This window comes from Cyprinus carpio, chromosome B3 (assembly GCF_018340385.1).
Source record: "Cyprinus carpio isolate SPL01 chromosome B3, ASM1834038v1, whole genome shotgun sequence".
Lineage (NCBI taxonomy): Eukaryota > Metazoa > Chordata > Actinopteri > Cypriniformes > Cyprinidae > Cyprinus > Cyprinus carpio.
Window position 1 is genome coordinate 43805903 of NC_056599.1, and position 16293 is coordinate 43822195.

The 16293-nt window shown below is 41.4% G+C and overlaps 1 protein-coding gene and 1 long non-coding RNA gene across 5 annotated transcripts in view; both read right to left on the reverse strand.

Moving 5' to 3' along the window:
- iqck (IQ motif containing K) overlaps window positions 1-14038 on the reverse strand; it is a 131290-nt gene extending 117252 nt beyond the window's left edge. The window contains exons 1-2 of one of the 3 annotated variants that reach the window (XM_042721044.1): window positions 13714-14038; window positions 13325-13394 (exon numbers count right to left, since the gene is read on the reverse strand). In XM_042721044.1, coding sequence (XP_042576978.1) covers window positions 13325-13394; window positions 13714-13771 — 128 coding nt within the window. In that variant the 5' untranslated portion in view covers window positions 13772-14038. Of the gene's footprint in view, window positions 1-13324; window positions 13395-13582; window positions 13687-13713 lie in introns of those variants that run through there. The other 2 variants (XM_042721046.1, XM_042721045.1) reach the window with 2 other exon arrangements.
- LOC122136654 lies at window positions 12044-13121 on the reverse strand. 2 transcript variants are annotated; one of them, XR_006154294.1, is made up of 4 exons: window positions 13109-13121; window positions 12350-12402; window positions 12164-12238; window positions 12044-12053 (listed from the first exon to the last, which is right to left on the reverse strand). It is a non-coding gene; the product is annotated as an uncharacterized LOC122136654 (long non-coding RNA). The 2 variants fall into 2 exon arrangements; XR_006154295.1 differs by lacking the exon at window positions 12044-12053 and having other exon boundaries at window positions 13081-13121.
- Window positions 14039-16293: the final 2255 nt, after the last annotated feature.

The window sequence follows — 16293 nt, forward strand, 5'->3', positions numbered from 1 at the left end:
CGTGAACTTTTTTAAAAACGCAAGGGAAAAACTTCAGTTTTTGACTACATCATTAGCCGCTTTTCCACTGTCGGGCCAGTGTGAGCCAGGGCTTAAAACGGGCCGGGCGGGGCTAATAGCCTCGGGCCAGTAGCACCCTTCCAAAATAGCGCTGCGTTTCCACCGTCGGGCCAGAAGCTCCGCTGAGCTTCACTAAAACCCGCCCTTTACACGCCTCTCAGGAACAACGTCATGCAACCCCATCGTTTCACCAACAAAGAGAAGTTATCAGAAAAATAATAAGAACTGGAACTAGCGCGATCACAAAACGAACACGATAACAGCGGTCTTTTGTTTGCATGCTTTGTTAAATATTTAAATTCAAAAGCATAGATGTTTTACTATAAGTGATACATTGAGCATAATGAATCAATTTATCAGGCTTGAAAATTTGTCACAGAAATAAATGTATTTCTATTTCATTTATTTATTTTTAACGCTGAAGCATTATGAAAATAGCCTGCTTATTCAGTCGAGACTGTTTCTGTTTATTTGTAGTCACATCACATTTAGAAAGAATGATAATTTCTCTATTTTTATAAAAGCTCCCGAACAAAAACCATTATTATATTTTTATGATATAGGCTACCCGGAGCTAAACTCTCGAGACGAGACTTATGACAGATTAAATATGTTAATAAATAAATACACGATTCTGATAGAGAATAAGAAGCTGACGTCTGATTTCTACAAGTGGTCGTATTTACCATGTTTACTATGGTAACGTTAATACCTAGCGTGCAGTCTTTTGCATCGCTTATAAATATTTCTGCCTTTTATGGTGATTATAATCCACATCGGATTGGATCGAGTTATTTCAAACACTTGCTGCTGACTGAAAGTAAGTTTTGAGCTCAACTTATTTTTTTTTAAAAATTAATGCTGGTGTTAGAGCTGTTAGCTTTCTGAAATGATCCGCTGCGCTGACGCTCTCCAGACGAGGAGAAACTCCGCCTTTGTTAATGTTCTCTAGCCCCAGCTGGCCCGCTTTGGCCCAAGGTTTTCGTCGGCCAAAAAACCCGGGCCGTTGGCCCCGAGGAAGCCCCGATGAGGCACGATCAAGCCCCGGAAGTGACAGTGGAAACACGACTGGCCCTGGCACGCACTAGCACGCCCGCTTTTGGCCCGACAGTGGAAACGCGGCTATTGTCATGTAAACATGCTGTCTTTGAAGCATGTTTTATTGCCTTGTTATATATGTGACTCATTGGTTGATCCTGCTTGATAATTATATAATTTTGGACTTGTCTGCATTATGTTTCCCAAAACAAAGCTTTTTGGTGATTGTAGTCTTTGGAATGTTTTACATAATAGCATGATTGATATTAGGGACTGGAGGAAGGCACGTTGTGTATGTTGTTTCAAAAGGGAGGCCCACTGTCTTTGACTTTGACAACCCCCATCTAGTGGCTACATCATGGTATTTACAGATTATTTTATTTCTTTCCACCAGATTGCACTGATCTTCATTTGTTGGATTTTAAAGGGATCTATTATGTCTATTTACAAAGTCTTGATTGATTTTGGCGGCGTACTAGAATAGGTTTTCTTGCTTGATTGTTCCAAAAACAAATTATTTTCACATATTTTATATTTTTGCAGCACCTCTCTTCCCAGTCTGTCTCAAACGCCCTGTTAAGTTCCTGTTTTGATGAAACCCCTCCTTCGAAATTGTTTGATTGGTTAGCTGGCCCAACGTGCTGTGATTGGCAAACCGCTCCAGAAATGTCACACACCTTACTATAACCACAAGTTTAATCTGCTCAGCTGTAAATATTAACAATGCCGTCAATTTTGCCATACGAAATCAGGTCTGATTCAGACCCTGAGAATGTTTACAAACAAGAGGATCGAGCATAAATGAAGGGGTATATCTCATTTTAGAGTAGACTTCGAGCATTGCAACCTTGGAGATCTTTTTTTTTCTGCTCAAACAGTAATAAAACGATTTAAAATTGGGTCGTGATAAAATTTATGCTGATGACACGGATACGCACTGCAGCTGTTGGCTTAAAGTACACACCTATTCCTACTGCACACTGTAAGTTATTAGTCAACAGAACATGACACAAGGAAACAAACATAAGTGGAACCGGTGAGGAAAGTAAAAGTGGAAGTGAAACTAACCTTGTGCTATCCTCCAAAGATGAGAAAATAGTCCAAAAAAAATGTACCATGACTGCAGTTATATGGAAGTGGTTTGTCTATTTTAAAAGAGACCAGGCGCAGATTAAAGCGATCTTGAAAAAGTCCAAAATTGGTGACATCCAAGACTGACAACACAACAAATTACCATCCCAGCGACCACACTGAAAGTATGAAAATGCAGGCTAATACATAGCAGGGCTGTACCAAAGCAGGAATTGATTGTGTCACCCTTCATAGCCATTAATCTTTATGAAAAGCGATCCAAGAGAAGCAAGGATATAACATGAGCAGCGTCTTACGTTTATAGCAAAGGATATGGATACCCCTAAGCTAGGGCTGGGTATCAAGTGATGAAACATCATTAGGCACCCACCTAATTGCCTCAATACTAGAGAGCAGGGATATTAATAGTTTCATTTGAGGGCCAGATTATCGAATTGAAAAATTTGAAAGGGGGCCAAGTTCTCAATAGAGCACTGCGTTACCAACCTCTCTATGAAAACTCTACAGAAGAAACAGTCGAGCGACAGAGAAGGACAGCAGTTTGTAAGTGTTTTTGCCTCGTTTTCTCATTAGAGTACTGCGTGATTATCGTTGCTAGGGAAACTTTGCTTTAAATCACTGTGTGTCTTACGTGTGAATTGTGGCGTTTGGTTTTGCGTTTGCCTATCGCGGGACTGGACAGTTTCGGTCTGTTAAATAGAGAGGCGTGACAATAGCCAGTAAGCCGGTAAAAACAGTACCTTAAAGAGCTGTTTTGTAAACGCCTGTCAGAAGAAACAGCGAGTCGAGCGACAGAGACCAAGGACAGCAGTTTGTAAGTGTTTTTGCCTCGTTTTCTCATTAGAGTACTGCGTGATTATCGTTGCTAGGGAAACTTTGCTTTAATCACTGTGTGTCTTACGTGGTGAATTGTGGCGGTTTGGTTTTGCGTTTGCCTATCGCGGGACTGGACAGTTTCGGTCTGTTAAATAGAGAGGCGTGACAATAGCCAGTAAGCCGTAAAAAGTACTTAAAGAGCTGTTTTGTAAACGCCTGTCAGAAGAAAAGTCGAGCGACAGAGAAGGACAGCAGTTTGTAAGTGTTTTTGCCTCGTTTTCTCATTAGAGTACTGCGTGATTATCGTTGCTAGGGAAACTTTGCTTTAATCACTGTGTGTCTTACGTGTGAATTGTGGCGTTTGGTTTTGCGTTTGCCTATCGCGGGACTGGACAGTTTCGGTCTGTTAAATAGAGAGTCGCGACAAGCTCGCGGCAGCCCTCGTGTGAAGCCTCCTATATATAATACCAAAGAGCAACCGCGGCAGGGTCGCGGCAGCCCTCGTGTGAAGCCTCCTCGTGTGAAGACCAACGAGTGTAAAGACCATCGACTCTACCTGCGCGACTCCACCGAGCAAGGACACCGACAGGGCACTGGAGTATTGCTTTTCTCCCCTTCAATTTTTGTACAGCTCTTCCGCAAATACTCATTTTGGTCACTTGTAGTCACTATGTGCTTTCAGATCTCTACTATCACTACTAACACTCGGAGAGCACGCTATGTACGTCGAAGGAAGGCACTGCCTGACAAATCTAAGGCCTGTCCCTCTGACCTCTACTCCGACGCTCTCTATTCCACTTGGTCTCTGGAACTGCCAGTCCGCTGTTAACAAAGCAGACTTCATTTCTTCTATTGCTACTCATTCTGGTCTCAGCCTCATGGCACTGACTGAGACCTGGATCAAACCTGAGGACACTGCCACTCCCGCAGCCCCTCTCCACTCATTTCACTTGTTCCCACACCCCTCGTACGACTGGGAGGGGGTGGAGGTACTGGTCTCCTTATATCAAAAGATTGGAAATTTGATCTTCAACCACCACCTACAGGTCACGGTTCATTTGAATCACATGCTGTTACTGTAACCCACCCTGTTAAAATCCACTTTGTGGTCATTTATCGTCCCCCAGGTCAATTGGGGAAACTTCTTGGAGGAGTTGGACGTGCTGCTATCAAATTATCCTGAAGATGGTACTCCTCTGGTACTGCTTGGTGACTTCAACATCCACCTAGATAAACCCCAGGCTGCTGACTTCAACACTCTGCTCGCCTCATTTGATCTCAAGCGAGTCTCTACTACAGCCACTCACAAATCGGGCAACCAACTGGACCTCATCTACATGCGCTGTTGCTCAGTGGACAACACTTTAGTTACTCCACTGCACACCTCAGACCACTTCCTCATTACTGCTAATCTAACACTTACTCCTGAAGCGGCACACGCTCCAACGCGGGTCACCTTTCGACGGAACCTACGCTCACTCTCTCCATCTCGCCTATCCTCTGTGGTTGCATCCTCACTTCCTTCACTCTCGCAGGTTTTCAGCTCTGGACACGAACAGTGCTACGGACACTTTTTGTTCCACTCTGACCTCCTGCTTGGACAACTTTTGCCCACTGTCGTCTAGACCAGCACGCACCACCCCATCTGCCCCCTGGCTGTCCGATGTACTCCGTGAACATCGCTCTAAACTCAGGGCTGCAGAGAGGAAATGGCTTAAAATCAAGAAACTCTACCGACCTCAGTGTGTATCAGTCTCTCCCTCTCCTCCTTCTCTGCAAACGTCTTCACTGCTAAAACATCATATTACCACGACAAGATTAACAACTGTTGTGACGCTCGGACACACTCTTCAAAACCTTCTCTTCTCTTCTTAATCCGCCTCCACCTCCTCCTCAATCGACTCTTACAGCTGATGACTTTGCAGTTTTCTTCACAAATAAGACAAGAACCATCAGTGACCAATTCTCCACGCCGCAGACTGAGGATAACTTCACAACGACTAATGCTCACTCGTTCTCCTCCTTCCTCTCCACTCTCAGAGACGGACGTTTCCAAACTTATCCTGTCCAGTCATCCTACTACTTGCCCTCTGGATCCGATCCCCACTCACCTCCTTCAAGCGATTTCTTCTTCAGTCATACCTTCACTTACTCACATTATCAACTCCTCTCTTCACTCTGGAACATTTCCCTCAGCATTTAAGCAGGCTCGGGTAAGCCCACTGCTGAAGAAACCATCTCTAAATCCAGCACTTCTAGAAAACTACAGACCGGTATCCCTTCTTCCATTCATTGCAAAGACACTCGAACGAGCTGTGTTCAACCAGCTCTCTATGTTTCTTGTACAGAACAACCTCCTGGACAGCAATCAATCTGGCTTCAAAAGTGGCCACTCAACTGAGACTGCCCTGCTCTCGGTTACTGAAGCCCTGCGACTGGCAAGAGCAGCTTCAAAATCCTCAGTACTCATTTTGCTGGACCTGTCTGCTGCTTTTGACACTGTTAATCACCAGATTCTCCTGTCCACCCTCAGAAAGATGGCCATCTCTGGAACCGCACTCCAGTGGCTTAACTCCTACCTGTCTGATAGATCCTTCATGGTGTCTTGGAGGGGTGAAGTTTCTAAGTCACAACAACTTGCTACTGGGGTTCCTCAAGGGCTCAGTACTTGGACCGCTTCTCTTCTCCATCTACATGACGTCATTAGGATCTGTCATTCAGAAGCATGGCTTTTCCTATCACTGCTACGCTGATGACACTCAACTCTACTTCTCATTCCAACCAGATGACCCGACGGTAGTTGCTCGCATTTCAGCCTGTCTGAGTGACATTTCTAGCTGGATGAATGACCATCACCTTCAGCTCAACCTTACTAAGACTGAACTGCTGGTGGTTCCAGCTAACCCATCGTTTCATCACAACTTCTCTATACAGCTGGGTTCGTCAACCATAACTCCTCCCAGGACAGCCAGAAACCTAGGAGTTGTGATGGATCATCAGTTAAGCTTCACAGACCATATTGCTACAACGACCCGCTCCTGTAGATTTGCCTTATTCAACATTAGGAAGATTAGACCCTTCCTGTCAGAGCAATCCACCCAACTTCTTGTCCAAGCTCTTGTTCTCTCCAGACTGGACTATTGCAAATGCTCTCCTGGCGGCCCTTCCTGCATGTACTATCAAGCCTCTACAACTGATCCAGAATGCAGAAGCGAGGGTTGTCTTCAATGAGCCAAAAACAGCCCATGTTACTCCTCTCCTCATCAGGTTACACTGGCTACCAGTAGCCGCTCGCAAGATCAAATTCAAGGTACTGATGCTTGCCTACAAAACGACCACTGGCACGGCGCCAACTTACCTAAACTCACTAGTTCAATCTTATGCACCCTCCAGAAGTTTGCGCTCTGCAAGTGAACGACGCCTTGTGTTGCCATCCCAAAGAGGTTCAAAATCACTCTCACGGACTTTTTCCTGGACTGCTCCCAGCTGGTGGAATGACCTCCCGATCTCAATTCGAACAGCTGAGTCTTTACTCATTTTCAAAAAACATCTAAAGACTCATCTTTTTCGCCTGCACTTAACCAACTAATACTAGTACTTACCTTTTTTCTTTTCTATCATATTCCCAAAAAAAAAAAAAAAAAAAAAAAAAAAAAAAAAAAAAACCCTGGCTACGTGTTCTGTACTACACACTAACTGAGACTTGTCATAGCACTTGTATACCGTTGTTGTTCTCGTTGATCTGATTGTTTCTACTGTACAAATTTTTAAGTAAACCACAACAAAACAATCTGCTAAAACAAAAAGTTAAGGCAAAAAAAATGTTAATATAAAATAATTAATTAAAATTAAATGCATATACAGCAGTAAAATTAATATTACCAACAGCACCATCTATGAAAGGTTAACATTTGTGTTGTCTGTCATTTAATAATCACACATTTTCTGTAATTGATTATAAATATATTGTCATAATTTCACACTGAACCTTCAAATGAATGTAGAAACAACATAACAATGTTATATTTAAAATTTTTGATAATTTTTGATAATACTGCTGATGATGTCTCTATTAAACGCATCTTCTTCTCAATTTTAGCCATTAATTATAGCCATTCAAAATTTTAGTATAGGCTAATTAAAAAGTGTTATTTTTTAAACATTTATCTAGGTTCTGAAAAATATAACAACTTCTAATTAAAGTGAATGTAAAACAATCTTCACATAAACTATAAATTGTATATGCATAAACTATATAGATTAATACTTGTTCAAGCTACAAAAGTTAATCAACAACTAGAACAGTGGAGTGATTTCTCTTTTACTGTTCAGTGATTTCCATCAATGACAGACTTCAGCAAGTTTCACTTTAAAAGCAACGCTGTCTCTTTAAAATCTGACGTGCATGATGCATATCTGACACATATCTGGTTTTCTCAAATGACTCTTCATCGATTTATTTTGGACTTTATAACTCATTTAAGGCCTTGTTTACAAAATCACTCGCCAAAACCGTGCATTTTGACAAAAAATGTGTTTTTGTTGTTTGAAGTGCTACTGGCGCGCTTTTCTGAAGCGGTTAGCCAGCATACGTTCAGCCGAATGTGCAGACTTTCAAACTATACTGCATTTGATAATCACCTTCGTCCAGTCTGAGCTATTTCTCACGATCTGCACGTACTCTTCTCTCGGGGCAGATGAAGATGATTAGCCCTGCTGTAGAGTATCAAAAAAATTTATTGTCGTTTGGTACCAAATTTCGATAAATTTCTGACAGACAGCACTAGTGTTTTTATAGATGTTGGTGTTGGAGTTGATTTTACTGCTGAATATAAATTAAAATTGAATTTCTAATTGTATAGGCCCCCCTCCTCCTTGGCCCCCTTCAAATTTTCAATTCAATAATCCGGCCCTCAAATGAAACTAATTGAACAGCCCTGCCCTAGGGGTTAATCTTGTCAATGTCTGTGAGCCAGTAAGCATGCAGCATGCTTGATGTGCCTAAATCAAGTGCTGGTGACTGGCTGTGGCAAAACACTAGTTTACGCTGGTTACGCTCAGAGATGTGGCTCACATGTATAAACGTTCAAACCTCCACAGATGTAAAAGGTGAAGAAAAGATCAAAAGTGTGGCTTTTCACCAGACTCGATGACAACAGTGCACAATGCAATATTTGCGACTAGATAATTGCTGCCAAGATTGGCAACACAACAAATCTGATAAAGCACTTGACAGTGCACAGATTTAACTTAAGAGCAGAAACTTGCCTCATCTTGGACTACAAGAAAACCAAGCCGGAGTAGTCATCCTCTCAGTGTCCTCCTGCCAGAGAGCCTCTTTCACCATGCCCACCACACGATTCCTCATCCAGAACTACTCATGAAGACAGCTGGGCTATGACTGGTAAGGTTAACATTTAGCAAACAAACAACAAACTAACAAAATCAGCTAACCTGTTGTAGTACATGCTTAAAGTTAATGTTTCTGTGCGTGGTGACTTACTGTAGTCCTATAAACTGGGACCTCCATAATGAAAAATAATTTTCCCAAACCGCACTGCTTCAGCTTTATGAAGCGTGCCATGGAACTGTGCCACTACCACTGACATATGGTCCAGCCGCAGATCTGAGCCATATACGAGCCTCACTATTCACTATTCATCAATGAGGAGGGGGCTCTTCAAAGTAGATGCTTGCAGACGTCATATTTTCTGGATGACCATACTGCCAAAATACTCTGCCAGGGTCTGGAGGATGCACTCGCATCTTGGGGCCTAAGCAAGGGCCGACAGGTGCTTGTCACCACAGATAATGCAGCAAACATTGTCAAGGCTGTTTCACGGTCACCGGCTGCATCTAACCATTGGAGCTGATAAACATCTGAATGAAGAGCTATGCTAAATGCCAAGGATCTCCAACCTTACTCCTGGAGAGCTACTGTCCTGCAGACTTAAATTACAGCCTTGAAATGTTACCGTTTTTTGCATTGTATACTGAATTGAGATACCTGATATATGTTTTAATGTTAGCCTATGAGATATTTGACTAACATTTTGCATGTGTTTCCATGAATTGAATTATGACAGTACTGACTTCATTTATTATAAACTTCTATGGATATTGTTGTTTAGATGCAAACTATGAAGTGGCAAAGAAAACACATTTGGCACAGTTTTAACAAATGCTGGTACAGTCCTTTATGACATGTAAACTGTCAGCGATTTGTTGTGTCTCGCTGCACCGCGTTGCATCCAGTGTAGACAGTTGCTGTGCCTCATTTCGAAGCCTATGCCCTCCAAAGGCCACATTTGTCAGTCACATACGTCATTGAGGCCGCCTAATTTCAGAATTACATTCAGTTGTAAAAAAGATTTAACAAGAGGCTATTACAAGAATTACTAGGGGTGGGAAGATTCATATCGGTTCTTGGGGTCACGATTTTTCATCACTTTTTTTTGTCAAACGCACCAGCATCTTGATACAAAACACACCAGTCTATAGTATGGGCAATCCAGACTCAAGAAATCAGTGTTTCCTATTAATGACGAATTTCCTAATAAATCAAAAATATAGCCCAAAATCCGTATACTATGTTTGGAAAGGAAATCCTTTCATACTATGGAACCTCTATGAATAAGAGATAGGAGGAAAAAAAATATTTCAATGCTTTCTCTTGCAGTTATATCGCTGGATAATTTTACTAAATATAAATTGTGGGGCATTGTAGCTAGGCATGGGCTGGTATGAGCTTTTGACGGTATGATAACCTTAAGCAAAAATATCACGGAATTGTTGTTACAGCTCTGAAATGTGTTATTTTTAAATAAATGGGTAAAAAAAAAAATTTCGCTGGACACAATATTTTCTGTTATATATTCAGAATACAGAATATTAGAAACAGTACATTTAGTTTCTTTTTTCTTTGATTTGTTTCATAAAAAGAAAAAAAAATAAAGACTGACATCTTTATTTAACCTAAATCTGTAATAACAGTTATTTAATTTTAGTTATATAATTCATATACATATCACTTATATCATTTCATATCATTTAGTTATATAATAATAATCATACACATAATTTGATTGAATAATAACCCAATTTGAATCAAAAACAGAATGTTCTGACAAGCTTTGTGAAATTATACTACATGCCTGAAAGAAACAAACAGCAGAAGCTCTGAATGAGATGCAGATTCACTCTCTGACAGCAGGAGGCGCCTCTGGAACACCAGATACAGACCAGATACTAGTGGCAACCTCCCGTGAAGCCAACAAGGAAGTGACTAAAACTGTAATTCATCGACTGGCCGCTTGAGGCTGGCTGCAAAAGAGAGTCAGTCCCATCGACTCCCCATGTTAAAATGCCCAACTTTACAGCAGAAAAAAAAAAACATGTTTACAGCCTGGTGCAAAAAATTATTTTGGTCTATACAGCTAATTTTACCCTTCATGACAACTGTGAGGGGGGGTGAATTTTTTTATAACTCATCCGTTTAAATTATATTAAGCCTTAAAGTTCTGCATAATTAAGGGCGTGGCCACGTGAGTGACAGGTGGATTGCCGCTGTTGAGAATGCCGTCGCGCTAGGTGGGTGTGGCTTCAGCAACCAGCTCCCGCCTTTTTTACCCATTTTCGATTATCCGGGAGAGTCAGGGGGTGACGCGCTGCCAAGATGGCGACGGCCCGCTCTGCACACTTTGAGCTTCAAAAACGCTCTTCAGGAGTCTACGGGGTGATGTCACGGACACTACGTCCATGTTTTTATACAGTCTATGACCAGATACAGCGTTTCCTTGGTTACCGCTGTAAACAAAGTTGCTAAGCTGAATCACTGCTTTAATATGAACTAACATTATACAGAGACAAGATGAAAAGAAAATAGCACATAAACTTTTCAGAAGACAGTCAGCTCCCCTCAGAAACACATTCATATAAACCCCCAAATCAGTTTTTAGGATTTTCTTCCAATAGTTCATGCATCATAAACAGTGAGTGATCTGCATGCTTCAGTATTTTTCTCTGTGCGTCCGTCTTCAGCGTCTCTGGTCTGTGTTAACGAGTGCTAATAGACTTCATATTTTCACATAAATTACATTTTGGAAAAATGATTGCTTTGCAACACAGTTTGTGCAAGTCCAGAACAGAGAGTTGCAATAAGGCAAAAAATGGCCGGTAGCCGATCACGTAAAGGCCAAAGTATACTTCGGCCGTCCGTGCACCGTTTGCATAATGTTATTTTCATCATCAAGAGGGCTCGTGCACAGCTGCGCACCCCATGGTACTGTGCATGTGTTGAGCTCATCTGTCCACGCTCATCTGCGGTTGATATACTTTTGAGAGCTGTGCGGACGCAGCTGTGCGTGAGACGGAAAGGAACGCTGAATGTGAAGTGTACCCGGGTCATCCTACACACACGTGACTGACCGCTCGCTCGCTCGCACCAACAGGAGGAGGAGGGGTCAGTGTTACTCTCTACACTGCACTCAGCCTGAGGGATTCCTACTCTTTCAGTCATTGAGAAGACATGGAAAACAACGCATACCGCAGGAACGGGATAATGAAAAATATTAGTGGTTTTGAAACCGTGACATTTTCAAATCGCGGTATACCTTGAAACCGGTAATCGGCACATGCCTAATTGAAGCCCTTGCTTTTTACTTCACTTTTTGGTTACCTTTTTTAAATAAGACAACCTCTGTATTGTATGCGGCTGACTAATGCAACCTATGGAGGGCACAGGTTTGAAATGAGACAAAGCTGATTATAATGGGTTCAAATGTCTTTTGTCTCATCACATGTGCCACATACGTACAGTGTGTTTGATTATGAGAGTGTATGTCACGAGTTTGTATTTTATTTTGTGGTTTCACTGAAGCAATGGTTCTCAACCTTTGTGACTCTAAAAAGCCAATAACATCTCTGTGGCATTTTCAGTGACAAGTTTTTGTACTTTCCTTACCTTATATCCCCTCCAGAAAGCCTGGATCAACACTGCAGCTTGCTCGTCTGTTAGAAGCAGAGACGCTGGGATGTGCGGCCTGGGACTGACAGAGAGAGAGCATTTAGACTGTAGTGTCTGTCATGCCAATAAATCACATTCAGATCTGAAATGAAAACTGAGAGAGACAGCAGAGTACGTAGGCAGTCTACTTACTGTTCAAGAAGCCATTTCTGGACGAAAGGGATTGAATGAAAATGTGTAGGTGTTCGCTCTGCCCGAGGGTTTTTACTGATGGACAAGAGCGAAAAATAAAGAACACATTTAACCGTTTCACTGTATACAAGTCACAAGGAAATAAAGTGTTGGCAACACACACAGGGTCACATTTCTCTTACTCACTTGTACAGCCATTCAGTGAGGAAGTCACAGCCATTAAACGCCGTCTTTTTCCTCTAGATCATGTGAAATAAACAATGAAAAAGATGTTACATTACAAGATTAAATATGTCTCTGATCAGTGGAAAATCCTGGTATAGATCATGTAGTTGGGCGACAAGGAATGTCTATACAGTAGCTTTCAAAAGTTTGAAAACATTACGATTTTTAAATGTTTTTAATAAAAGTCTCTTCTCCTCAACATCTTCTGCTATGTTTTTGTGCTCAAAAAATACAGTAACATTGTGAAATAGTATTACAATGTTAAATATCTGTTTTATATTGCAATATATAGTAAAGCGTAATGTATTTCTGTGATCAAAGCTGAATCTTCAGCATCATTTCTCCAGTCTCTAGTGTCACATGATCTTCAGAAATCATTCTTAAATGCTGCTTTGCTGCTCAAGAAACATTTATTATTATTATTATTATTATTATTATTATCAGTGTTTAAAGTTGTGCTGCTTAACATGTATGCATAAACTATGACCGGATACAATTTAAACATTTGAATGATCTTAAAAGTGTACATTATATAAAAGGAAATTATATAAAAAACATGATAGAACATGATGAATAAATACTTTTTTAGAAACTATGCCATACTACCATTGAAATCTTTAAACAGTATTCTTAGTATACGTGATAGAACAGGAAATGAAAGCTGAGCACATTATGAATGTATGTTACTGAACTGCTGCTGAGATCACTGCTAGAGCTGACCTCCGTGCAGCGGCTCCTCCGCTCCTCCGAGAACAGACCCCACACCACACACAACAACACCAAAAAACACCCCCTCCTAAAAATAACACCGACTGAGCCCTGCACACAGGCCCGGGGACACCGCAGACCTGTCTCAGCCGAGATGACACACGCTCAGGTAACACTTTAAAGAGCCAACAATATGAATCTCAAATACTGGCAGTCAGATTAACTTACTCTGTTTGAGAAGAGCATCTGATGAAGAGCTGGTAGTCTGTCAAACCTGGTGACTCGTTCATGTCTTCCCCTGCAAAACAGGACAAAACTCACAGTCTTTCGCAATATTAGCCCTCTAACGATAACAAAACGCATGGATTTAATGACATTATTTAACTGACACTGACACAGCCTTCACTGAGAATGATTTAGCCGATACGTCCAGAGAACAAGAACAAGAAGTAGAATATTTTTGGCTCGAGATCGGTGTTTTCTCACCTGAACAGCGCTACACAACACGACAGAAAGCAGTGTGTGTGTGTGTGTGTGTGTGTGTGTGTGTGTGTGAGTGTGAGTGTGAGTGTGTGTGTGTGTGTGTGTGTGTGTGTGTGTGTGTGTGTTACACTCACCGTTCCTAACGCAGCACCGCACAGCTCCCATCCCGTCAGGCTTGTTTTCAGTAACCATAGTGACGGTAACTAAGGAAGTAACGACATTTTGACCGGATTCACGAAACTCTTCTCCTTGTTTTCCTTAATAACTAGTTTAAGAGGTTTCTTAACACAAATCCCAAGAAGAGAATGCTCCCAAGCGCAGATCTGCTGGACTGACCGTGAAGTGCGTGTTGTATAGTTCAGTCACGTGACTGACGCGCGCATTTACCTGCAGCACACCTGTCCGTCCTCCATCGGTATTTATATCACCTCTCAATACAAGAAACACAGATATATGTGAATAAACGGGAGTCTTTGGGAATCGAGACATGCAGCACCGCAGAGTCGGCGTCAGAGCAGATCTACTGGAGGGGCATTGGATCATCGGCGGGGGGGCACTGTCGTTTGATAAATATTTTTTTGACGCATTGGCAACATCATAGTAGCATGGAAATCCAGACCTAAATCTGAAAGATCTATATAGAATGACAATGAACGATTTAGACTTGGGTTTTTATCTAAAAGAGGAACAGAAGACAGCGCTGAAATTTGTTGTTTTGCCGACCGGATAAGGCAAGAGTCAGTTAGCTCCAATGATCTATAGAATGACATTCTACCCTAGAATGTTAGCTCCAATGATCTATCTATATAGAATTGTGACGAGTGGGGCGGGCCGAGAGCCGTGGGAACGGAGCGAGGCCGGGTGGAGTGATTGGGAAATGAGCGACACCTGCTCCACTCACCGGTCTCGAGTCTCACGGAGGAGATTGAGAGGATACAAAAGAGGAGCGACGACAGTGAAGGACGAGAGAGAGGACCAGGCCTGTGCTTTATTTTGTGTTTGGTTTTTGTTTGTGCGTGGCAGTCGACCCGTGAGGGGCTGTCGCGCTGTTTTAATCTTTATTTGGTTATTAAAGTTTTATTTGAATGTTCGCCGGTTCCCGCCTCCTTCTTCCCGTGACTATGGAGTTTTTTATTATTACAAGAATGTCATTAAATATATTTTTTTTTTTTTTTACCTGTCTTGATTCCTAATACACAACAGATGACGATTGTTAGTTAAAGCGTTCAGAATACGATTCCATATAAGGTTAGTATAGCCTAGTTCAGCACTTTGCGAATGGACAGCGACTCAAGTAGCACGTAGCCTATTCTCGAGTTCTACGAGTTCATGTAGCCTACATTTTTGGGGAAACGTGCGAGGAATTGCGGCTAATGTTTATAGCCTAAACAACAGAACAGGACAGAAAATAATAATATAAATATAATATAGGCTAAATAAAAAACATAAAATAGGCCTACAATAAATAGCAATTTATTTTTTATACTTAAATAATTAACAAATTACGACGACAAAAATAAAACACTGAATCAGTTTGAAGCTTTGAAAAACCGGCAAAAAAATGTCCCCATCAGTTTTTTCGTATCGATGTTTCTGAAAACTTAAGGCTTTTTTCTTCATAAAACGAGTTGGACATCATCACACAAATGTCTGCGTATTAAATCTTTTGGCGGTTGTCCGGAGCTAGCATTTGCAGAAGAAGCGCCAGCTCGGCTCTCATAGACCGTGGTACTGGTGGTCGTGGCCGTATCTAAGTCTGCTGATTGACGAGTCTGCGGAGGTCTAAACCATTTTCGTAAATCCATTTTTTTTTTTTTTATTAGAAATTTTTTTTTAAATTAGCTGCTAACAACTGTCTATAATATAGACGGACAAACTGTTCTTCAACTTGAAATGGATTTTGCGCGCGTGCTGCAAATCAAATGTAACAAGTTTACTCGGCGACCAATAAGCATTCACCATGACGAAGCCTAGTAACGTGCCATGAACAACCAAAATTATGCATGCATTTTCCCCATTCTTTTTATTTTATTTTATTTAAGTTACAGTTTGAACATTTAATATTAAAATAATAACTAAAAGGGATATTTTTTTGGGGCCATGGCCTGTAGGAGGGGCATCAATGACCGCTAGGGGGGGCAACACCCGTACAATCCAAAACCACAAATCCAGCTCTGCAGCACCGTCTTTTCAATCACTAAAAACAGCGGGACGATCGAAAACGCTTAATGTAGGTCATTTTCAAAGTTTATTTCCAATCTTCACGTGATGAAGAAGGCAGATGAGCCCGGAATATGAACGGAAACATCTTTTTTTGCTTTATCAGACGTCCACACCTCAGAAATCCATCCCGAGTGATAAAGTTACCTGTACTGTACTCGTGATATTAATGATGACGTGTCACAGCAGGTGTGCTCAAGGCAACAGGCCACCAGATGGGAGTGTTGTATTATAGAAAGAGTTCAGATGGTGATACTGGGGGGCAAAACCTTCCTGATACAGCTCTGCTTACATTGGGTCATTTTTGTTCTCATGTTTTATAAATTATGTTTAAAGCATTTTAAATGACCCAAATATACAGATTTAATTCACAATCGATTTCACAATCTTGGAAAAAATGGCAGATGGCAGCCGTTTCCGAGGTAGAATTGGTTAAAAAAAAAAAAAAATAAATGGGGTTGCATGTACATGCATGTTTCAGGTATCTACAGAGA